Source organism: Erinaceus europaeus, chromosome 4, assembly GCF_950295315.1.
Source record: "Erinaceus europaeus chromosome 4, mEriEur2.1, whole genome shotgun sequence".
Lineage (NCBI taxonomy): Eukaryota > Metazoa > Chordata > Mammalia > Eulipotyphla > Erinaceidae > Erinaceus > Erinaceus europaeus.
In genome coordinates this window covers 24,723,931-24,743,154 of record NC_080165.1, presented here as the reverse complement: position 1 = coordinate 24,743,154, position 19,224 = coordinate 24,723,931, and the positions used below count along the sequence as shown (strand labels likewise).

Sequence of the window (19,224 nt, the reverse complement as noted above, 5' to 3'; positions counted from 1 at the left end):
AGGCTGCAACAACTAGGGCAACAAAAAGGGGGAAAAATGGCCTCCAGGAGCGGTGGATTCATGGTGCAGGCACCGAGCCCAGCAATAACCCTGGAGGGAAAAAAAAAAAAAAAAAGAATCTGTTTTTGGGAGTCGGGCGGTAACGCAGCGGGTTAAGCGCAGGTGGCACAAAGTGCAAAGACCAGCCAGCGTAAGGATCCCGGTTCAAGCCTCTGGCTCCCCACCTTTAGGGGAGTCACTTCACAGGTGGTGAAGCAGGTCTGCAGGTGTCTGTCTTTCTCTCCCCCTCTCTGTCTTCCCCTCCTCTCTCCATTTCTCTCTGTCCTATCTAACAATGATGACATTGATAACAACAAGGGCAACGACAGGGAATAAATAAATATTTTTTAAAAAAAGAATCTGGTCTTGTTGCCTCCACCTACTCCTACCTGTCATTTTTAGGAGCTGAACTTGTCATTCTGTGAAATCAAAAAAGATGCTGCTCTGTCTGTTGCTGAGGCTGTGGTGGACAAGGCTGAGCTGGAGAAGCTGGACCTCAATGGTAGTGGGCTGGGGTATAGTTTTGGCATAACCCTGCCAACAAGCTCTGCAGCCTGCCTTGACCTTCTCACCCTTGCCCCGAATAGGCAACACTCTGGGAGAAGAATGTTGTGAGCAGCTGAAAGAGGTGCTAGAAGGCTGCAATATGGCCAAGGTGCTGGCGTCCCTCAGGTTAGTAACCACTGGACGGTGTGGGGTCGAGAGACCATAGGCAGGGCCATTCCCTCATTTTTTCTGTTATTTGTGCAAAAGAAGGGGCTTGGTGGTGGTGGTGCATCTAATAGAGCATACATGTGATCATAGGCAAGGACTGGAGTTCATACCCCTGGTTCCCATCTGCAGGGGGAAAGAATCTTCATTAGCAGTGAGACAGTGTTGCAGGTGTCTCTCCTTTCTCTCTTTCCCTTTCCCTCTCATTTTCTCTGTCTCTGTCAATAAATCAATAGAAAGGGACATAAGACTACTAGTGCCTGAAAGGTGGTTCACGCCATGGAGCGTATAAATCGCAGTGAGCAAAGACTTGAATTTGGCTACCGAACGGGAGTGCCTGCAGGGGATTTTTTTTTTTTTTGCAGTTTTATGAGCAGTGCTTCAGTGTCCCTCCTTCTCACTCTCTGATCTCTGAGAGAAAAAAAGACTGCCGGGAGTAGTGCAGTCAGTGCAGACAAAGAAATACAAGACTAAGATAGTTTGCGACTTGTGGAACTGCAGTGGGGTAGGCTCAGGATTGTTCTTAAGTGAGAGGCTGAGTCTGACAAGGAAGAAAGTGATGCCAGCGAGTAAGGATTCTTGGCTCTGTGGAGCCCGTGTAGGTTCGTTTCAGGAAGTGACTGTAGGGCCCTGTCTCTGGTGAACAGTTTCCTCCCTTTCTCTGCCATGTTGAATGCTTTTGGGACAGAGAAAGGACTTAATCCTTCTGTATCTGTATCACGAGCTTCCCTGGGTGGTGGGAAATGAATGATAGGCTCCCCTCTGTCCCATGTTTCCTGTCCCAGGGAGCAGCTGCTCCTCCTACCTGGGTTCATGGAGGCAGACTTCAGAGTCAATGTGGGCCACTGGGCAGGGAGGGTCTGCTTTAGCCAAGTCCCCTCTGCAGTGATGATGAGGGTGAGGATGATGAAGAGGATGAGGAAGAGGAAGAAGAGGAGGAGGAAGAAGAAGAAGATGAGGAGGAGGAGGAGGATGAAGAGGAAGAAGAGGAGTCACAGCAGCAAGGGCAAGGAGAAGAGATAAAGACACCATCAAGGACAATTCTGGACCCCAATAGTGGGGTGAGTCCCCCATTGTTTGCTTGGATCAGAATGCATGTAAAATCCTGAGCTATCTTCACAGGAGTGGCAGGGATGGAAACCACTCGAGCACAGTGGGCAGGCTGGAGAGCAAGCACCGTGATAATGCTTACGACTTGACCACCAAAACCACCAATTCTCGAATTGTAACATTCTTAATATTTGCTATGCTGTATACTATGTGTGTCCTGTAACATGTATTTCTGAAATAGGATAAAAAAAAGCACAAATAATTTTTCTTCCTGTCCATCAGTGGATTTTCTTGGACTTGGTGATCTGTAGGAACACTCCCCCACCAGGTTCCCCTCTGGTTGGCGTCCAGACTGCCAGGTCCAGATAAGTCTGGACTACTTGCCCTGTGTTGAACAAGCTGCTTGCCTAGTTGCTTTTTCTTTGTCATCATTGGAGCTTCATTGCTTCAGTCTGACTTTTTCAGATAGAAAGACAGAAAAGGGACAGATACCACAGCACTGTTGCTCCCTCCAGTATTTGGAGTTCGGCTCCAACCAGGGTTGCTCACACACAACAGAGAGCAGTCCAGGATCTAGGTAGCAGCAGTTCAAGCTATGGCCAGATATTTCTTGATATTGAACTTCTGTTGATTGAGACTAAGATCTGGTTCTCACCAGCAGTACTGGGCTGGGCTGGATTCCCATTCCTGCTAGGGTTCATGTCCACTGAGTCATTTCTGGAACTTTGCATGTCATAGTACAGATCCCTTTGATCAGACCTAAGGAGGTCCTTGTCTCTCCCCAGAGGCTCCTCTACTCAGCTTCTGGGTTCCCCACCCTCTGTGGAACTGCTCATGATTGTAAGGAAGAATTATACACTGAGCTGTGATTGAAGAGAGTGAGGGTGAGGAATCTAGGTTCAGATCTCTCCAGAGTCACCTCTTTTTTCTATAGGAACCAGCTCCTGTGCTGTCCTCCCCGATGCCTGCAGATGTCTCCACCTTCCTGGCTTTTCCGTCCTCTGAGAAGCTGCTGCGCCTTGGACCCAAGAGCTCTGTGCTGATCACCCAACAGGTACCAGCCCACAGAGAAAAGGGACAGGACAGGGGAGTGTAAGGAACACTGCTGGGGAGCTGGGACTGCTGGTGTGATTTATTTATTTTTAATCCGTGCATGTGTAAATAATTGTGACTATTGTGATTGAGTCTGGTGATTGGAGACTGGCCTCTGGGAACTAGGCCTGGCAGGCTCACTGGGTTAGGGCAGTTTCCCAGAACTCTCAAGTGTACGGCACATCTAGGCTTCCCTCTGCAAAGAGCCATTCTCCCACCCTAGACCCTGTGGAGATCATAGCTCACTGCAAGGCAGCTGCCCTGACTCACCTCTTGTTTGATAGCTAGCTGGTTTGTTCACTCACTCCTTCATTCTGAGATAAGTTCTGAGCACCACCTGTCTGTGTTGGCTATGACTTCGTTTAACCCACTCAACAAGCCAGAATGGAGAACCTGTCACTATTTTACAAATGAAAACACTGCGGCTTAGAAAGGTTATGTGACAAATACAGAGAAACTGCAGCACTACTATCAGAGGCTTACTATTGTGCTTCCCTTTTTATGTCTTTTTTTTTTTTAAAGAATTTATTTATTTATGAGAAAGACAGGAGGAGAGAGAGAGATAAAGAACCAGACATCACTTTGGCACATGTACCGCCGGGGATCCAACTCAGGACCTCATGGTTCAGAATCCAGTGCATTATCCACTGCTTCACCTCCCAGACCACTCCCCTTTTATGTCTTGTACATTTTGTTCTCTCTCTCTTTTTTTTTGCCTCAGGGTTATTACTGGGGCTCGCTGCCTACACTATGAATCCACTGCTCCTGTGGCTTTTCTTTTTTTTTTTTGGATATTGGATAGGACAGAAAAGTTGAGAGAGGGACAGAAAGGTAGGCACCTATAGACCTGCCTCACCGCTTGTGAAGCAACTCCATTCTGCAGGTGGGGAGCCGGGGCTTGAACCGGGATCCTTATGCCAGTCCTTGACTTCGTACTATGTGTGCTTAACCCAGTGCGCTACTGCCTGGCCCCCCATTTTGTTTTCTTGACAGATGTGATTATGTAGCATGAGCCTTATTTTATCCCACCCTTCTACTTACTGCTGCTGACTATTCTGCTGTATTAGTGAGATCATTCTTGCCCTATATCCCAATCAGCAGAGGTAGCGTACACACTTACCCATCTGCCACCAAGTGCATAGCAGGCTCCAAGGGAGCAGCATGAAGGAAGGCAGGACTGACCTTGCCTTCGAGCAGAGCCCAGGAACATCTCTACTGTGTTGCCAAGCCCCTCGTGACCAAATGTTGTCTCATATCCCCAGACCGACACCTCTGACCCAGAGATGGTGGTCTCCACCTTCTTGAAGATTTCATCTGTGTTCAAGGACGAAGCCACAGTGAGGACAGCAGTGCATGATGCAGTAGGTAATGCGAGGTGGTGGGGTGCTTGACTGAGTCTGATTCAAGGCTCAAGTGACATGTGCTTCCTGCAACCTCTCTGCTCCAGTCATAATAGACTCTCCTACCCCAACCTCCTCTTTATTTATTCATTTTATTTTACCAGAGCACTGTTTAGCGCTGCTTGTAGTGGGGCTGGAGATTGACCCTGAGACTTTGAAGCCTCCAGCATGAAAGTCTATTTACATAACCACCATGCTATCTCCCCAGCCCTCTGCTCTCCTTTCTATAGCTGGGGAAACTGAGATCGTCCCCAGAATCATGCTGCACTATAGTTAGCACTCAGCCCGGGTGCCATCTGGTACAGAAAGACCTCCTTGAGGAGGCAGATGATGAACTAAGCCTCTGCCTTCCCTGTGAAACTCAGCATTTGATGTCCCCCCTGTAGGAAAGATGCCTGCTTTCCCCACATCCTTCATGAACCTGCCTTGGATCTCTGGTCCGCTGTCCCCACCTAATCTTTCTCTCTCTCTTCTTTTACATTTATGTATGTATGTATGTATGATATATATATATATTGCTGCCCCCACCCTGACCTATCAGTTTTCCTCAATTCTCTCTCTCTTTATTACATTTATTTATTTGATAAAACAGAGATATTGGGGGTGGAGAGACAGGGAGAAAGAGGCCTGCAGCACTGCTTCACCACTAGTGAAGCTTCCTCCCTGCAGGTAAGGATGGCAGCTTGAACCTGGGTTTTTGCACATTGTAATGTGTGCACTCATCCAACTGTGCCACTGCCCAGCCCTCAGTTTCTCAAGTCTCTCTTCTCTCTCTCTCACACACACTCTCTCTCTCACTCTCTCTTTTATTAGATAGAGACAGAGAAATTGAGAAGGAGGAGATAGAGATTGAGAGAGACACCTGCAGCCCTACTCCACCACTTATGAAGCTTTCCTCCTGCAGGTAGGAGCCAGGGGCTTGAACCCCAATCCTTGTGCACTGTCATGTGCTCAGCCAGGTGTGCCACTGCCTGGCCCCTAGTTTCTCAGATCTGTCAATAGTACCATGACCTTCCACCTTGTCCACAGCTGTCTGAGCCTCCAAGCTAAGTAAAGAAGGGAGGAAAGGCCCTACAAGGGGAGGTACAGCACATAGGAAGGGGTAAAAAGGGAAACTGGGCGGTAGCACAGCAGGTTAAGACACAGGTTGCGCAAAGCACAAGGACCAGCATAAGAATCCCAGTTCGAGTCCCAGCTCCCCACCTGCAGGGAAGTCACTTCTTCACAAGTGGTGAAACAGGTCTGCAGGTGTCTTTCTACTTCCCCTCCTCTCTCCGTTTCTCTCTGTTCTATCTAACGATGACATCAATAACAACAATAATTACAACAATGAAAAGCAACCAGGGCAACAAAAAGGAAAAACAAATATAGAAAAAAAAAATTTTAAAGGGGTAGAAAAGACTGGAAGCCTGATACTTTCTTTAAAATCAGTGCTCTCTGGACAGCATTGAGAATCAGTGGGAAGTGAGAATGCACAGGCCAATGGCAATCTCTTAAGTCTGCTTCCTAAGAGCCCAACTCTTTGGACATTTTTAGTAACCAGTTACTTGATTTGTTTCCTGAAACAGCCTAGCACAGAAGCCAGTACCTTAGGTGCGGAGCCCACAAGACCCCAGCCATTCCTCTCCCTTTTCTTGTCCATTCCCCCTCATCTCTGTAACATGACTAAAACCAAGGGCCAGGCAGTGGTGCATCTGCTTAAATGCTCGTTACTATGTACAAGGACCCAGGTTTGAGCCCCTGTTACCCACCTGCAGGTCATGAGTGGTGAATCAAGTCTACAGGTCTCTCTCTGTCTTTTCTATTTCCTCCTCCCTTCTCAATTTTTATCTGTCCTATCAAATAAAAAAAAATAGAAAGGAAAAAATGTCCACCGGGAGTTATGGGTTTTTAGTGCCAGCACCGACCTCCATCAATAACCCCAGTAGCAATAAAAAAATATGTGAGTAAAACCTCCTCAGATGATTCTCCTATGGTCCCTAAGTCTGCTTTACTGAGAGGTCAAGACAGGGAAGAGTACGGATGTCAAAAATCCTTCCTTCAGTGCTACCTTTCTCCTCGGTCTGGAACTGCTGTCCACATCCTACCTCCAGTGCCCACTTCCTGATTAGGACAGGGAAGCAAGATTCAGCTCGTGTGTATGTTTTTCAGGGTTGAGGGCGGAATGTATCCCTTTGCCTGTGGCCAGCTCTTTCCACAACAAGCACCTTACCCCACTGCTGCTTGTGTCTTGCAGATGCCTTGATGAAGAAGGCCTTCAGCTCCTCTTCCTTCAACTCCAACGCTTTCCTCACCAGGCTTCTCATCCACATGGGTCTGCTTAAGGTGCGGCTGGAAGGTGTGGGGGGCCCAGGAGGAGTGGAGAGGCAGTGCACCAGAGTGCACCCCAAGTCCTTATCTGCCCTCAAGCCTGAATCTGCTTAAGAAGCCTGGTCTACATGATGGGATTGACCTTGACATCCAAGGGCCTCACTGGTGACCTTGATACTCACCCTGCCTTCCACTGTGTTCTCCTTGGCAGAGTGAAGATAAGATCAAGGCGATTACCAGCCTGTATGGACCCCTGATGGCGCTGAACCACATGGTACAGCAGGACTACTTCCCCAAGGCTCTTGCACCACTGCTACTGGCATTTGTGACCAAGTGAGTATTCGAGAGCCCTTAGCATCAGTGTTTGAGTTTCACTGTCCCTGTGAGGCCTTTCCCTCTGTGCTCAGCCAGGGACAGTACTGTAGGACTGTGTCTTCCCCTGAGAGAGGTAGAGGGAATATAGCAGCCCATTTTCTGGAAGAAGAAATGAGCACTGGCATCAGTTAAGGAGGTTGCTTGCCGTGCTAACCAAAGAAAGCCCTGTGCTTGGTGATCTGAAACCAATTCTTTGTCTATGATCACAGTGGTCTTCCATAGCCACGGGCCCTCGCCTGGAGGTGTCATACCCAGAGATCCAGAAACCTGAGCTTTGTCCTGTAGGTCCCTTCAGGAATGTCATGGGGCATGTCCTCACTGACACCCTGTGTAGTGCCCTGGTTGGCTTCTGACTAGATACACTTCTGGTGTCTTCAGATGAAGTGTGGCAGGCAGAGGCAGTCCCTGCTTGGTGGTAGTGGATACCCATCCAGTCTCTGAGGACCCGGGTAGGGCTCCAGTGGCCCCGCCTTTACTTGTACACCAGTGTGTGCTGACGCTTCCCTGGACCATCTTTCCCACAGGCCCAACGGTGCCCTGGAGTCCTGCTCTTTTGCCCGCCACAACCTGCTGCAGACACTTTACAAGGTCTAGACTGGAAGCAGCCTGTACCCACCCCTCTGCCTGGACCAGTGACTTGGGAAGGGACCCAGGGGAAAGACTGGTCAGAGGCAGGGAGGGTCTGTGTCAAATGTGTCGAGTTGGTCCCGAGTGTGTGTCCGTGTGGTGCGTGTGCAGGTGTGTACTTCCTCTTGGATTTGGGTTTTTAATGTCTCCCTGTCAGACTAGCCCAGGAAGGGAGCCTGGCCCCAGGCCAAAGGGCTGTGAGCTGCTCTGCCATTAAACATAACACCATCTAAGGGCGCTCCTCATCTGTGCCTCAGGCTTGACGACATGGCTCTCCCCGCCCACCTGGCCTTCCTTACCCTCCTGGGCTGCACCAAAGTCTGGGGACTTGTGTCCACATGCACTGCGCTCCCTCCACGTTGTGGCTGACTTGTGTTTTCATGTTCTGCCTGAGCCTCTGTTTTCCTGTTGCCAAGCCCTTGTCCTGCAGCCACTGTGGCCTCTGCTGTCCATCCCTTCTCTACCGACCTCTTGCCTGAGGAACAGAGACTGTCACAGGTGGGCTCAGCGGGATGGTCAGCAGAGGGTGAGATCCTGGTGCCCGGCCTGTGCAGACAGGAAGCCCGTGGACACTGAAGAGTCTTGAAGCTGGAGTTGGCTGAACTGTGCTGACTTTAGGCCCAGTGGGGCCTCTCCTGGCTGCTGAGATGCCTGACAGGCTTGGGGGCTGAGCTGGAGGAGGCACCTTGGCAGGGCCAAACCTGTCCTCCAGCCTTGGGGTCAGGGGCAGAGCCCACGCATGCCTGAGCTGCATTTCAGGCACATTTAAAGGACCTGGGAAAGGGGTGGGGTGGGGACTGGACTGGGCTGGAGTTGCCCTGGGACGACCTTAGCAGCCCTGAAATGCCCTGTGCTTTCCCTTTGTGTTCTCTCTGTGTCTGGGCTGTGCCCAAGGCTTCATAAATAAAAGTCCTATGTGGCAGTAGTGAGACCAACAAACCTTTTGCCTAATGTGCTTCTTTCTTGGGGCCTGCCACATGCAGGCACAGTGGAGTGGCCTCGCTTATCTGACGGGTTATCTATCTGCAGAAGAGCCCCATGTGCCAACCTTGTGTTATCACCTGGGGTAGGCCTTGTCCCCAGACCTGGCATGCCACTTCCCCTCTAACATCTGAGTGGATAATGTCCGGAAGGGGGCAGCAACTTGTGGGGGTTCAGGGTTGGGATCTCTTCAGGCACTGGTTCTCATTGGCTGTGGACCACCCAGGTGGCTTCTTTCATGGCCAGGTGGCAGAGATGTCTTGCCTTCCTCTATGAGGTGATGTGAAGGGAAGCAGGTGGAGGTCCACTGACTCCACATCCCCTGGCCAGGCTCTGTTCTGAGCTACGGGTACTATCAGTCTGGTGCAAGGAACCAGAGTGATCCAGTGTAGACTTGTGGATACCAAGTCAGGAAAACCTTCAGGAAATCAGGCAAGAAATGAGTTTTGGAGTTCAAATAGAACTTATTTTTTATTGGGGAGATTAATGGTTTATAGTCAACAGTAAATACAGTTATTGGGCTGGCTGATGGCACACCTGGTTGAGAACACGTTACAATGCACAAGGAACGGGTTTGAGCCCTGAGTCCCCACCTGCAGGAAGAAAGCTTTACAAATGGTGAAGCAGCATTGCAGATGTCTCTCTCTCTCCCTACCACCCCCTTCCCTCTCAATTTTTGGCTGTCTCTAATAAATAAAGATAATGAAAGTATAGTTGTCGGTACATGTATAAAATTTCTGTTTTCTGCAAAACACTAATCCCCTACCTAGGGCTTCTTCCACCATCATGTGCCTGTACCTGAACCCCCACCACCATATGCACGCACACACACACATACACGCACACACACAGACACACTCATTTGATAACTTTTTTAAATATTTATTTTCCCTTTTGTTGCCCTTGTTTTTTATTGTTGTTATTGATGTCATTGTTCACAAGTGGTGAAGCAGTGCTGCAGGTGTCTCTTTCTGTCCCCCCCTTTCCCTCTTGATTTCTGGCTGGCTATCCAATAAATAAAGATAATACAATAAATTAAAGTTCTGTGTGGGGGCTGTGGTGGCTCATCTGGTTGAGCGCACATGCTACCATGCACAGGGACCCAGGTGCAAAGCTCCAGTTACTACAGGAGGAGAGCTTTGTGATGGTAAAGCAGTGCTTCTTTCTCTCCCCCATCCCTTTCTGTCCTACCCAATAAAAATGAAAAATAGCCTCCACGAGCAGTGGAGCAGTGGATTCGTGGTGCAGAAACTGAGCCCCAGAAATAACCCTGGAGGCAAAAAAAAATCGGTTCAAGCCTCCAGCTCCCCACCTGCAGGGGAGTAGCTTCACAAGCGGAAAAGGAGGTCTGCAGGTCTATCTTTCTCTCCCCCTCTGTCTTCCCCTCCCTCTCTTATCTCCCCCTTCCCTGTTCTATCCAATAAAATAGAAAACTGTCCACCAGGAGCAGTGGATTCACAGTACAGGCACCAAGCCCCAGCAATAAACCTGGAGGCAAAATTATATATATATACACCTGGTTGAGTGCACGTTATACAATACAGAAGGATCCAGGTTCGAGCCCCCAGTCTACCTGCATGGGGAAAGCTTTGTGAGTGATGAAACAGTGCTTCAGATGTCTTACCTTTTTACTTTTTTTTTTTTTGTCTCCAGGGTTAGTGCTGGGGCTTGGTGCCTGCACCACAAATCCATTGCTCCTGGAGGCTATTTTCCCCCTTTTGTTGCCCTTGTTTTCTCATTGTTGTGGTTATTGTTTTCATTGATATCGTTGTTAGATAGGAAAGAGAGAAATGGAGAAAGGAGGGGAAGACAGGGAGAAAAGGATATGCGCTTAACCCTGCTGCGCTACCACCCGACTCTTCCTTTTTTTAAAAATTAATTTTCCCTTTTGTTGCCCTTGTTTTTTATTGTTATTTTATTGTTATGTAGTTATTGTTGTTCTCTCTTCCTATCTCCATCTCCCCTTCCTGACAGTTTCTGACTTTCTAATCAATAATGTTTGTTTTTGTTTTACCAGAGAACTACTAGGCTCTGGCTTATGGTGGTGCTGGGGATTGAACCTGGGACCTTGGAGCCTCAGGCATGAGAGTCTTTTTTGCATAACCATTCTTCTTCTAGCGTTTGCCCTTCTTCCGTAGCCAGTCAACAGAGTCAGGTTGAGCCTGATGTAAAGTTTCGAGACCTCCTTTGAATCTGGAGAGGTGGCAGTTGTTGACTATGTGGGTCATAGTCTGTCTGGAGCCGCAGGGGCAGTTCGGGTCGTCTCTGGCTCCCCAGCGATGGAACATAGCGGCGCACCGGCCATGGCCTGTTCGATAGCGATTGAGGAGGGCCCAATCATAACGTGCTAGGTCAAAGCCGGGTTGACGCTTGCAGGGGTTTGTGATGAGGTGTTTGTTCTTTACCTCAGCTGACTGCCAACTCTGTTTCCAAGAGACTGGAACAGAGAAGTTCAGTGTAGGCGTAGGGGACCAGATTGGGTGATGAGACGTCAAGCGTTGGACAGGGTGGGCGAAGATATCGCGTATCGCGTATATTGGCAGGTCTGCTCAAGCGTAGATGTGGGAAATGAACTTAGATGATGCCGCATCCCGACTAATATCTGGTGGGGCGATGTTGCTAAGAACTGGCAGCCATGGAACCGGGGTGGAACGGATGGTTCCAGAAATTATCCTCATGGAGGAATATAATTTGGAATCGACCAAGTGGACATGGGGGCTACGGAACCATACTGGGATGCATTGGATCGACCTTCCTGTGGTGCATCTCATGAGTACCCATTCATTGGGGAAACTGATGATCCTTCCTAGCCGACTGAATCCACATGGATCCCAGTCACTTTCAAAGCCAGCAACAAGCAGCTCCTGACAGCTTTCAAGCTGTTGGTCCTGCTCTTCGAGTCCTCCAACTTAATGTTGAGGGGCTGTCCTTTGCCAAACGCGTTCTTATTGGTCAACTGGCGATACAGCATCAGGCAGATGTTATCTGCCTACAAGAAACACATATAGCAGTCGATGAAGCTGCTCGATTCACCATCAGTGGATTCGATTTAATATGCTATAATCTCCATCCTAAACATAGCCGAGCCATCTACGCCAAATCGTGTCTTGCGGACGTTTACCATACGGCCTCTTCGACCTTCTACGACTCCATTACTATTGGAACTATTCAGCTCGTCAACATATATAAGCCTCCCAGTGCCTCATGGGATAATGAGGTCCTGCCTAGCCCGAATCACCCAGCCATTTACTTTGGAGACTTTAATAGTCATCACCGAGACTGGGGATATTCCTCCACTCGTGCTGATGGCTCTATCTTAGCCGACTGGGCTTCAGCGAATGACCTCTCCCTATTATACGATCCCAAACAACCAGGCTCTTTTCACAGTGCTAGATGGAATAAAGACTCATCAACCCAACCTGTGCTGGATTAGCACAATCAACGGCCAAGCCTTTCCCACTACAAGTTCTCAAGATCTTCCCGCACAGTCATCACCGCCCAGCTATCATCCACATTGGTCTCCAGCTCCCACTGATTCTGTGCTTGGAGAAACTAAGATGGAACTTTTGGAAAGCAAACTGGCGTCTGTTCAGTGATCTTACCAACAAATCTATTCCTGCAATTCCAATTAACTCTATCCCCTCTGAATATTCCTACAGGCGCTTCCGCCAAGCCATCTTCAAAGCAGCTTCCCAAGCCATTCCTCGTGGGAGACGTGCTAACTATACGCCTTGTCTTGATGCTGAATGCGAGCAACTACTAAAGCAGTATGATGAGTCGGGCGACCCAGATGTGGCTGACCATCTCATTGCCTCCCTGGATGCAGCACGCCAAGCCCACTGGCAACAACTCAAAGTTGAACTTCACCCACTCAAGTAGGAAGGCCTGGAAGCTTCTTCATAGTCTGGGTGCCAGTAGCCAACCCTCTCCCGTCTCCCATCCTCCCGTATCTCCAAACTCAGTGGCCAGTCACCTAACTCAAGTTGGACGTGCTAAGATCGACCCAGTCTGGAAAAGAGAAATTTCCCATGAGTCGTCATCCCACTTCCGTTTATCTTGTCCATCTCCAAAACTCTCTCCCTTTACACTGTCTGAACTGGAAGACACTTTGAAGAGGGTTAAACCGGGAACGGCTGCTGGCTATGATAACATCACCCCAGAACTCATTCTTAACTTGGGCCCTGCGGCAAAGAAGTGGCTCACTACATTCCTGTCCCACATCTTGGAATCTGAATCTATGCCCAAAATTTGGCGTCGTGCGAAGATAGTAGTTTTGAAACCAAAGGAAGACCCAACACTGGCCGCCAGCTATAGACCAATTTCTCTCCTCTCCGTGTGTTACAAACTCCTTGAGAGGCTGCTTCTGTCACGTATTTCTCCTCTTACAGAGAAATTCCTATCACCCGCCCAAGCTGGTTTCCGCCCAGGAAGATTCTACCTGCGAACAAGCCCTGGCCCTCTCAACTTACATTGAAAATGGATTCCAGAAGAATTTAAAGACGGGTGCTGTCTTTGTTGATCTCACAGCAGCCTATGACACGGTCTGGCACCGTGGACTCCTAGTCAAGATCTCAAGATGCCTGCCTCCATGGGTGGCCAACACTATATCGTTTCTTCTCCAAAACAGAAGATTCCGGGTGCATCTGGGTGACAAGTCTAGCAGATGGAGACTTGTCTCAAGTGGCCTCCCCCAGGGCTCTGTTCTGGCTCCTACACTATTTAATATTTACATCAATGACCTCCCAGAAACTTCTTCAAGGAAGTTCATCTACGCCAATGACATCTGCTGTGCAACTCAGGCATCCAAGTTCGACATCCTGGAGGAAACACTCACGAAAGACATGTCTCTGATATCTGATTACTGTAAAAAATGGCGACTAATCCCTAGCACTGCAAAAATGGTATCATCTGTTTTCCATCTACACCATGCCTCGGCCTCCTGTGAGCTTAATGTGCAGCTTGGCGATACGAGAATCCGGCATGAAGCCCAGCCAGTCTATTTTGGCGTTACTCTCGATCGCACTCTGTCATTTCATGAACATCTCATAAAAACTGCAGCAAAGGTGGGCGCGAGGAATAACATCATTGCAAGACTGGCCAGCTCCTCATGGGGTGCGAGCGCTTCCACACTACGATCATCATCTCTGGCATTATGCTATTCCACTGCAGAATACTGCATAACCATTATGCTATCTATCTCCCCAGCCATCTCGACCTGCAGGTGATCGATTCACAGGAGGTGAAGCAGGTCTGCAGTTGTCTATCTTTCCCTCCCCCTCTCTGTCTTCCCCTCCTCTTTCCATTTCTATCCTATCCAACAACAACGACATCAGTAACTACAACAAGACAAGGGCAACTAAAGGGGATATATAAATAAGTATTTAAATTTTTTTTTTTTAATTAGGGAATTGGGGCTGGGTGATGGCGTACCTGGTTAAGCATACATGTTACAATGCGCAAGGACCCAGGTTCAAGTCCTTGGTCCCCACCTACAGGGGGAAAGCTTCACAAGTGGTGAAGCAGTGCTGCAGGTGTCTCTCAGTCTCTCTCTCTCTATCTATCACCCCCTTCCCTGTCAATTTCTGACTGTGTCTATCCAATAAATAAACACAAGATTAAAAAAAGTTTTCAGTTTAAAAAAAAATTAGGGAATCGGGTGGTAGCACAGCGGGTTAAGCACACATGGCACAAAGTGCAAGGACTGGCGAAGTATTCTGGTTCAAGCCCCCGGCTCCCCACCTGCAGGGGAGTTGCTTCACAGGAGGTGAAGCAGGTCTGCAGGTGTCTATCTCTCCCCATATCTGTCTCCCCTACTCTCTCCATTTCTCTCTGTCCTATCCAACAATGACAAAATCAAGAAAAACAACAATAACTACAACAGTAAAACAACAAGGGCAACAAGAGGAAATAAATTTAAAAAAATTTTTAAGTGGCCAGGCGGTAACTTACTGTGCTAAGCACACAGAGTGTGACGTGCAAGGACTGGCACAAGGATCCTGGTTCGAGCCCCCCGGCTCCTCACCCAACTTCTTTTTTTTTTTTTTAATTTTTTTTTATTAATTTTATTTTTGAGAGAGATGCAGAGAGAGAGAGAGAGAGAAACACCACAGCACTGCTCAGCTCAGGCTTATGGTGGTGCGGGGGATTGAACCTGGGACTTAGGAGCCTCAGGCTTGAGAGTCTGTTTGCATAACCATTATGCTGTCTCCCTCTGCCCCTCACCCAACTTCTTATATATGCATATATATATATTTCAGTTCTGAGATTGTACAGGTCTCTGGGGCACCTGAGCACCAAGATTTGGGTTCTAGAAAATTGTAGATATCTTGATGGATATCCTGGGATCCCACATAGGAAAGACTTGCTGAGTAGTCTCAGGTTCAATCCCCAGCACCACCATAAGCCAGAGCTGATCAGTGCTCTGGTAAAAAAAAAAAAAAAAAAAAGTTGGGCAGGGGTAGATATCAATGGTTATGCAAACAGACTCCCATGCCTGAGGCTCCAATCCCCTGCACCACCATAAACCAAAGCTGAGCAGTGCTCTGGTTTAAAAAAAAAAAAAATTAGGATTAGACTTCCTGAGGCGGAGCTACGAGCAGCAGATCGCTTTCTCTCCTCTCCTTTCCTCTCCTCTCCTCTCCTCTCCTCTCCTCTCCTCTCCTCTCCTCTCCTCTCCCGGATCAACTAGGAATACCAAAGGAGACCACCCAGACCGAAACAAGACAGGACTAGAATGACCACAGGAACCCAGTAAATCACCCGTGAGTACAAACTGGTGACAGAGAGGAGAGAGGGGCCTAAGGAGAGATTAAGTGGCTCCTAACAGTTCAACAGTTTATCAGTGGAGACACCACCTCCAGTCTGCTCCACAACAAGGGGACAGCTGAAGGGAGGAAAGGACTCCCCAGAGACTCACTAAGTGCAACTCTGAGTCTCCATTGCTACTGCCCTCAGAATCTGGAGCAGCAACAGGGAGGGACACCAGGGGACAGAGATCTAACCGGGAAACTCAGGAGAAGACCTATACCTCAGTGGCATAGCTGAGGGTCTGTGAAAGTCTCTTTGCATAACCACTAGATTATCTCTGCCACACCCTGCTTTATCTCTTGGTCAGGAGTGAGTGATTAAGCTAAGAAGCCTATTGATAGTTTAAAAGCCCTCAGGCTCCCATAGCCTACAGGGAAGAAAAAAAAAGAGGCTTTTACACCACTGAGCTCCAACTCAGGGATTGAAAAAACTGTTAACATATATAAAATGGTTAAAACAACAAGAAAAAATATTGGAGACTCGAACCAGGACAAGAGTCCAGCTAAAACTCCTCCAGAGGGTGAAGCACAAAACAACGAGTTCAACATCCAAACATTAGCTAAGGAAATAATAATAGGAGTGAGTAAAGAATTTGAAAAAATTGTAATCAGAAATGCAGGAACAACAAATGAGAAAATGGAAGAAAATTCTAATTATCATGGTTATTAGAGAGCTGAAAGCTGAAATTGCTGAGCTAAGAAGGCAACTAGCTGAACAAGCTAAAACAGTATCAGAGCAAGGCAACAAAATAGATGAACTCCAGAAAGCAGTAGAGGGCAGAGAGAATAGAATCTATGAGGCTGAAAACAGAATTAGCAAGATTGAGGATGAATTAGAGACAACTAAAAAAGAAGTAAGAGATCTCAAAAAGAGATTAAGAGATGCTGAAAACAACAGAATCCTATGGGATGACTTCAAAAGAAACAATATACGCATTATTGGCTTACCAGAGGAAGAAAGAGAAGGGGAGGAAGAAAGCATTCTCCAGGCCATAATAGCTGAAAATTTCTCTAGTCTAGACAACACCAAAAGACATAAAGATTCAAGAAGCCCAGAGAGTCCCAAACAGAATTAACCCAGACCTAAAGACACCAAGACATGTCATACTTAGATTGGAAAGGAATAAGGATAAAGAAAGGATCCTCAAGGCTGCAAGAGAAAAACGAAGACTCACCTACAAAGGAAAACCCATAAGATTAGCAGCAGACTTCTCCATACAAACACTACAGGGCCAGAAGAGAATGGCAAGATATCTATCGAGTGCTCAATGAGAAAGGCTTTCAGCCAAGAATACTATATCCTGCTAGACTGTCATTCAGACTAGATGGAAGCATCAAAACCTTCTCAGACAAGCAACAGTTGAAGGAAGCAACCATCACCAAGTCTGCCCTGAAAGAAGTTCTGAAAGGTCTTCTATAAACAACCAGACCACCACAAATAGGACATATATCAAAACACTCTAAAACTCTACAAGAATGGCGTTAAAATATCTTCAATCTTTGATATCAATAAATGTCAATGGCCTGAATTCACCTATTAAAAGACACAGAGTAGGAAGATAGATCAGAAAACACAACCCAACAATATGTTGTCTACAGGAAACTCACCTAACTCAACAAGACAAACACAGACTTAAAGTGAAAGGATGGAAAACTATCATACAAGCCAATGGCCCACAAAAAAGGGCAGGAACAGCTATTCTCATATCTGACATGATAGACTTTAAAATAGATAAGATTAAAAAAGATAGGAATGGACACTACTTAATGCTCAGAGGATCAGTCAATCAAGAGGACTTAACAATTATTAATATCTATGCACCCAATGAGAAGCCATCTAAATACATCAAACTTCTACTGAAAGAGCTACAGCAATATATTAAATGGACCTACCCTATGACCCTGCAATTCCCCTCCTGGGGATATATCCTAAGGAACCCAACACATCCATCCAAAAAGATCTGTATACACATATGTTCTTGGCAGCACAATTTGTAATAGCCAAAACCTGGAAGCAACCCAGGTGTCCAACAACAGATGAGTGGCTGAGCAAGTTGTGGTATATATACACAATGGAATACTACTCAGCTGTAAAAAATGGTGACTTCACCGTTTTCAGCCAATCTTGGATGGACCTTGAAAAAATCATGTTGAGTGAAATAAGTCAGAAAGTGAAGGATGAATATGGGATGATCTCACTCTCAGGCCAAAGTTGAAAAACAAGATTAGAAAAGAAAACACAAGTCGAACCTGAAATGGAATTGGAGTATTACACCAAAGTAAAAGACTCTGGGGTGGGTGGGTGGGTGGGGAGAATACAGGTCCATGAAAAATGATGTATGAAATAGTGGGGGTTGTATTGTTAAATGGGAATCTGGGGAATGTTATGCATGTACAAACTATTGTATTTACTCTTGAATGTAAAGCATTAATTCCCCAATAAAGAAATAAATTTATTTTAAAAAAAAAATTAGAATTATAAAATGTATATTGGGGAGTCGGGAGGTAGCGCAGTGGGTTAAGTGCACGTGGTGCAAAGTGTAAGGACCGGTGGAAGGTCCCGGTTCAAGCCCTGGATCCCCACTTGCAGGGGAGTCGCTTCACAAGCGGTGAAGCAGGTCTGCAGATGTCTGTCTCTCCCCCACTCTGCCTTCCCCTCCTCTCTCCATTTCTCTCTGTCCTATACAACAACAATGATATCAATAATAACTATAGCAATAAAAAAAGGGCGACAAAAGGAATAAACAAAAATATTTTTTTTTAAAAAAAGAGTCCATATAAGAAGCTAGAGCAAAGCTACAGTACATCTGGCCCTGGGGATAGAACTGGGAGGCCCCATGCATGCAAGTCTGATGGTCTACCAGTTGAGCCATTTCCCCTGGTTTGTTTACTTCTGTTGTCCACCAGAATTATCACTGGAACTCTGTTTTCAAGATGAATGCTCCTGGCAGCCTTTTATTTTTTTTCCCTTTAATTTTTCTATTGCTAGAGGGTGAGACGGAAGAAGATCGAGGGAGAGGTGGTAGAGGAGAGACAGCTTCGCCATTGCTCCACTGTTCATGAAGCTGCCACCTATCCTCCAGCCCCTGCAGGTGGAGACCAGGGAGGGGCTTTAACCTGGGTCCTTGTGCATGGTAATATGTGTTCTGCTGGGTGCACAACTGCCTGGCCCTCCCCTGGTCAGTTTAGTTTCTTTTTTAATCACAGCAGTGTTCAGCTCTGGCTTATGTGATTCCAGTGACTGAACCTAGAACCTCCAACTCTCATGCATGAATCTGCGGTGTAGACTCCTGCAGACCTGCTTCACCTCTCCTGAAGCTTCTCCCTGCAGGTGGAGAGCAGAGGTTTGAACCCAGAGTGCAACAGCCACAATGAATCAACATAACAAAGAAAAGTTAGTGTTGGATAGCTTCCAGTCATCTGATGTGTGTGAAGAACAAATTTATAGAATATTTATGTGCAGTATTAAACTTTAAATACAATCACAAAATAGCCCCACAGCAACCCTATGAACTAGGTACCCTATGAAGGAAACTAAGGCTCAGTGGGGGCCTCCCTCTCAGGGTCCAAATGCCAGGAAGAAGCCCAGATGTGGGGTCCACAGGCCAGTCACCACAGCCTCTTCCTGCCTGGCAGCCCCTGAATTCCACCGTCTCAGCCAGGCTGTGAGGCCTGAGCTACAATCCTGAACCTCTGCCTAGCAGGAGGCCCTGTAACTCCAGCCACTGCTCCCATGTCTGCCCAGCCCCCCCTCACCTCATCTCAGGCTGGGCTTCCTACAATGCCTCCCATTCAGCCCTGCCCCGCTTCTCTGGGGAGGGGAGCTCCCACAG

General features: G+C 47.5%; 1 protein-coding gene across 3 annotated transcripts in view; it reads left to right on the top strand.

Annotated features, from left to right (window-relative positions):
• The window catches only part of RANGAP1 (Ran GTPase activating protein 1), a 43,323-nt gene extending 34,780 nt beyond the window's left edge, over positions 1-8,543 (top strand). For all 3 annotated transcript variants that reach the window (XM_060189035.1, XM_007523414.3, XM_060189034.1), the window contains exons 9-16: positions 442-541; positions 627-711; positions 1,637-1,811; positions 2,735-2,854; positions 4,155-4,257; positions 6,529-6,617; positions 6,814-6,935; positions 7,502-8,543. In XM_060189035.1, the coding sequence (XP_060045018.1) occupies positions 442-541; positions 627-711; positions 1,637-1,811; positions 2,735-2,854; positions 4,155-4,257; positions 6,529-6,617; positions 6,814-6,935; positions 7,502-7,571 (864 nt within the window). In that variant the 3' untranslated portion in view covers positions 7,572-8,543. The remainder of the gene's footprint in view (positions 1-441; positions 542-626; positions 712-1,636; positions 1,812-2,734; positions 2,855-4,154; positions 4,258-6,528; positions 6,618-6,813; positions 6,936-7,501) is intronic.
• The last annotated feature ends 10,681 nt before the right edge of the window (positions 8,544-19,224 follow it).